This window comes from Saccostrea echinata, unplaced genomic scaffold, assembly GCF_033153115.1.
Source record: "Saccostrea echinata isolate AGI-Se365-2 ecotype Australia unplaced genomic scaffold, CSIRO_AGI_Sech_v1 ptg000056l, whole genome shotgun sequence".
NCBI classification, from domain to species: domain Eukaryota; kingdom Metazoa; phylum Mollusca; class Bivalvia; order Ostreida; family Ostreidae; genus Saccostrea; species Saccostrea echinata.
In genome coordinates, this window is record NW_026889805.1 from 12,438,099 (window position 1) to 12,441,195 (window position 3,097).

Genomic DNA, 3,097 nt, shown 5'->3' on the forward strand with positions numbered 1-3,097 from the left:
AGGATTTTTTTTGTAAACCTGCTAGTCTTTAGAGAAAAACTCAGAATATTTGCCAACTCCGGCCGCAACTGACCCAAGTCGATAAAAAAAAAAAAATAGATAGTAACTGTTCCTTCGTTAAGCACTCTGCACTTTAAAGTGAAAGTTCATTGCGGGTCTCTCGGATGAGACCTTAAAAACGACAGGCATTGACACGATAAAGATCAGTGCTCAATGGTCCTGAGTACCGAGAAAAGTACCTAGAAAAGTATAAATTTGAAGCCTTTCACATGTACATGGTGAAGTCTCAATCTCTTCCAATGCATGCATGTCTTAAATTTCTATCCAAAATATAGCAGTTGCTATGATAACAAAAATCCCCCCAAAAATCAATGAAACAAAAAAGAAGAGACAAAAAACCATAAAGAAAATGATAGATCCACAAATGCCTCGATATTTACTTAAAATGCAATTTTAAAACTATAACTTCAACAATTAAACAATTAATTTATTTAAATTTATGGGATTTACAACTTCAATCAGGCAGAACTGTCAGATATACATTCAGGGATTCTTCGTTTATTTTATTGTTTACGTCAGCGCTGTCTAGATAGTTTTCACTAGGAGAAATGGTTGGAGATGTGTAAGGACTAGAACACAATTCTTCCCCAACATCATCGCTCATTCCACAAGCCTCAGAGTTTGGTAACATATAACCATCATTATCGTGCGAGGGACTCCTTTTCTTGAGATCCAGTTTACCATGCTGTGAAGATGGACTTGATATATACCTAGACCCTGTCACACAGATAGGTGGATTTACAGAGGATGTTTGTTCATCATCTTTAACCTCTGAATAATCATTAACGCTCTCTATCTGGTAGGTAGAATTTTCTATCACACTGCTCTGAACTACAGTTACGAGTTCCAGGCTGTGTTCTGGTTGGCTTTTCTTTGAAGGTCTGTTATGACCTAAAGGATCATATCCCATAATGTTTCCTTCTGTACCAAAGTCATTTATCTCTTGGTAGGTCTCAATTATCTCAACACTCGCTTTATGTGGTATTTTAGACTTTCTTCGTTTTGAACACTTCTCGTGTATATGTATGCTGACGTAAATTGTGAAGATGATGAGGAAAAGCGAAGAGACACCGAAGATACCCAATAAAACAGGATAATAGGAATCAAAAAAGGAAGGTGTTGCTGTCGTTGAAGCTAAAAATGATATAATTGTGGATTTTTGGAAAGAAGTAGATTTCTGAGCTTCAAGGGTGTTAAATTTGCTTGATGAATACGTTGTGGCTTTTGAAGCAGTGCTTGTTTGTTTGGGAACTGTAGACAAACTTCCTCCTCGTGAAGCTAAGATTGTTGTTGTTTTTGTTGACTCTGTTGACTCTACTTAACAGAAAGGGAAATGTTTTATGGCTTCCATATGCTTTTATATCATAACTTCCTAAAAAATCACAATTTACAAAAATGTGTAAATCAAGAGGAATTAAATCTTTTAAAAAGGTATTTTGTTGTATTATCAAATGATGTTCAATCTTTTATTTGCATCTCATGGTACACTGATTACAGGTAATAAAGAATCAGGTTCACAAATCTTTTATGAATGCTAAAAAGTATTATGTCAATTGTTTTGGTACCTGTGTATATTGGACAACCTGTGGAAACGTCACATAAGCTCTCATCACATTCGGAACATTTCTTTTGGCACCCATAGCCATAAAAGGGCTTTACACATGATTTCGAGCAATTCAATCCGTAATAGCCTGGTCTACATTCTGTGAAAATGGTTGATAATCAAATTTTATTCATGATATTTCCTTTATACTCATAAAAAGATCCACAGCTTAAACTTTTCCTAGCATTTCATTGGATCTAGAATATATTTTTCCCCATTTTACACATATATCATTCTAAATGGATAAAAATATGGTTTCGTTCTGTACCCGAATTTTAACACTTTTACATTGGTAACTTTGTCACATTCAAGAATGATAGACAATTAAACTGTAATATATTTAGGTATTTATCAAATAAAAAAGTGAAGATAACGAACAGTGTTCGATCTAAGAAAATCTACAGTCAATACGAACAGGGCATAAAACACGGACCACCCGAAATTTCACAGATGGGATCAGGTGCCTAGGAGGAGAAAGCATCCCCTGTTGACCGGCTACTTACCGACACATTTGCCCATTTTAGCATTCCATTCAAACTCTGCAGGACATTCTCGTTCCCTGTCAATTCAATTTATAAGATTTAAGATTATACTTAGCCATTCTATAGAACAAAATGATTTTAAATAAAAAATTATGTTTATTCCATAAGACAAAGTCTTTAAAGAAAAAAGAAGAATATCTATTTCTGAACGTTTTAAAAGAAAATTAATCATAGGAACAAAAAAGGCTTTCTTGGAAATCAGAAAAAAATGAAACTTACCTTTTCTTTCTCTCTGGCATTTCGACTAAGAGATAGTAAAACAAACTGAAATATGAATTCTGAAACTGAAATATGGATCAACAATTTCCTTTATCATAACAAGAAAAGTATTAGAAAATCTTGTTAGTAACTGCAAAAAATGTTGCTATGAACTTTGCTCAAACCCAATTTAAAAGAAACTGATATATTTTTTAAAAGGACCACAAAAATATTTTAAGTAATACTGCGAGAGGAAATCAAACCTATTCTAGCTGATGTGCGCTTTCGTTAGGCAACGGAAACAAGTTGATAATTCTCAATGGAATGCTGTACATTCATTGTACAAGGAAATTAGATTTGAAACAATAAATAAATTATAAATGCAAAAGCATTTAAATGGTTTTTAACTACAGTGTATTCATAATATCTATGTTTATCAGGAGACATAAAACACAAATAAAAATGTAATATTCTGAATTTATTTGCAGATATAACAAATTGACTGTGAATTTTGGCTACTGTTTTTTTTTGCTATGTAGTCTTTCTTACCTGAAAATACTACTCCCTTATCAATTTCTGTCCGATTTCAATAATACTCGTTGAACAGGAGACAACATTAATTTTGTATAATTATGTTTTTAATTAAATTCGAGTAACATTTATGTCATGGTTACTTTATAAATAAATCCTGTGA

The 3,097-nt window shown here is 32.8% G+C and overlaps 1 protein-coding gene across 1 annotated transcript; it reads right to left on the reverse strand.

Annotated features, from left to right (window-relative positions):
* Positions 1 to 514: 514 nt before the first annotated feature.
* LOC133173343 (uncharacterized) lies at positions 515 to 2,534 on the reverse strand. The gene is made up of 4 exons (XM_061308333.1): positions 2,425 to 2,534; positions 2,167 to 2,222; positions 1,626 to 1,763; positions 515 to 1,374 (listed from the first exon to the last, which is right to left on the reverse strand). Exons 1-4 carry the CDS (start codon positions 2,442 to 2,444, stop codon positions 515 to 517), a joined length of 1,074 nt encoding a protein of 357 aa, XP_061164317.1. The 5' UTR covers positions 2,445 to 2,534.
* Positions 2,535 to 3,097: the final 563 nt, after the last annotated feature.

Excerpts from the sequence above, each read along its gene's own strand:
- LOC133173343 (XM_061308333.1), bottom strand. The coding sequence starts at position 2,444 with ATGCCAGAGAGAAAGAAAAG. Across the intron at positions 1,764-2,166 it reads TAAAATGGGCAAATGTGTCG|AATGTAGACCAGGCTATTAC; the intron begins GTAAGTAGCCGG and ends CCATTTTCACAG. Across the intron at positions 1,375-1,625 it reads AGGTTGTCCAATATACACAG|AGTCAACAGAGTCAACAAAA; the intron begins GTACCAAAACAA and ends TCTGTTAAGTAG.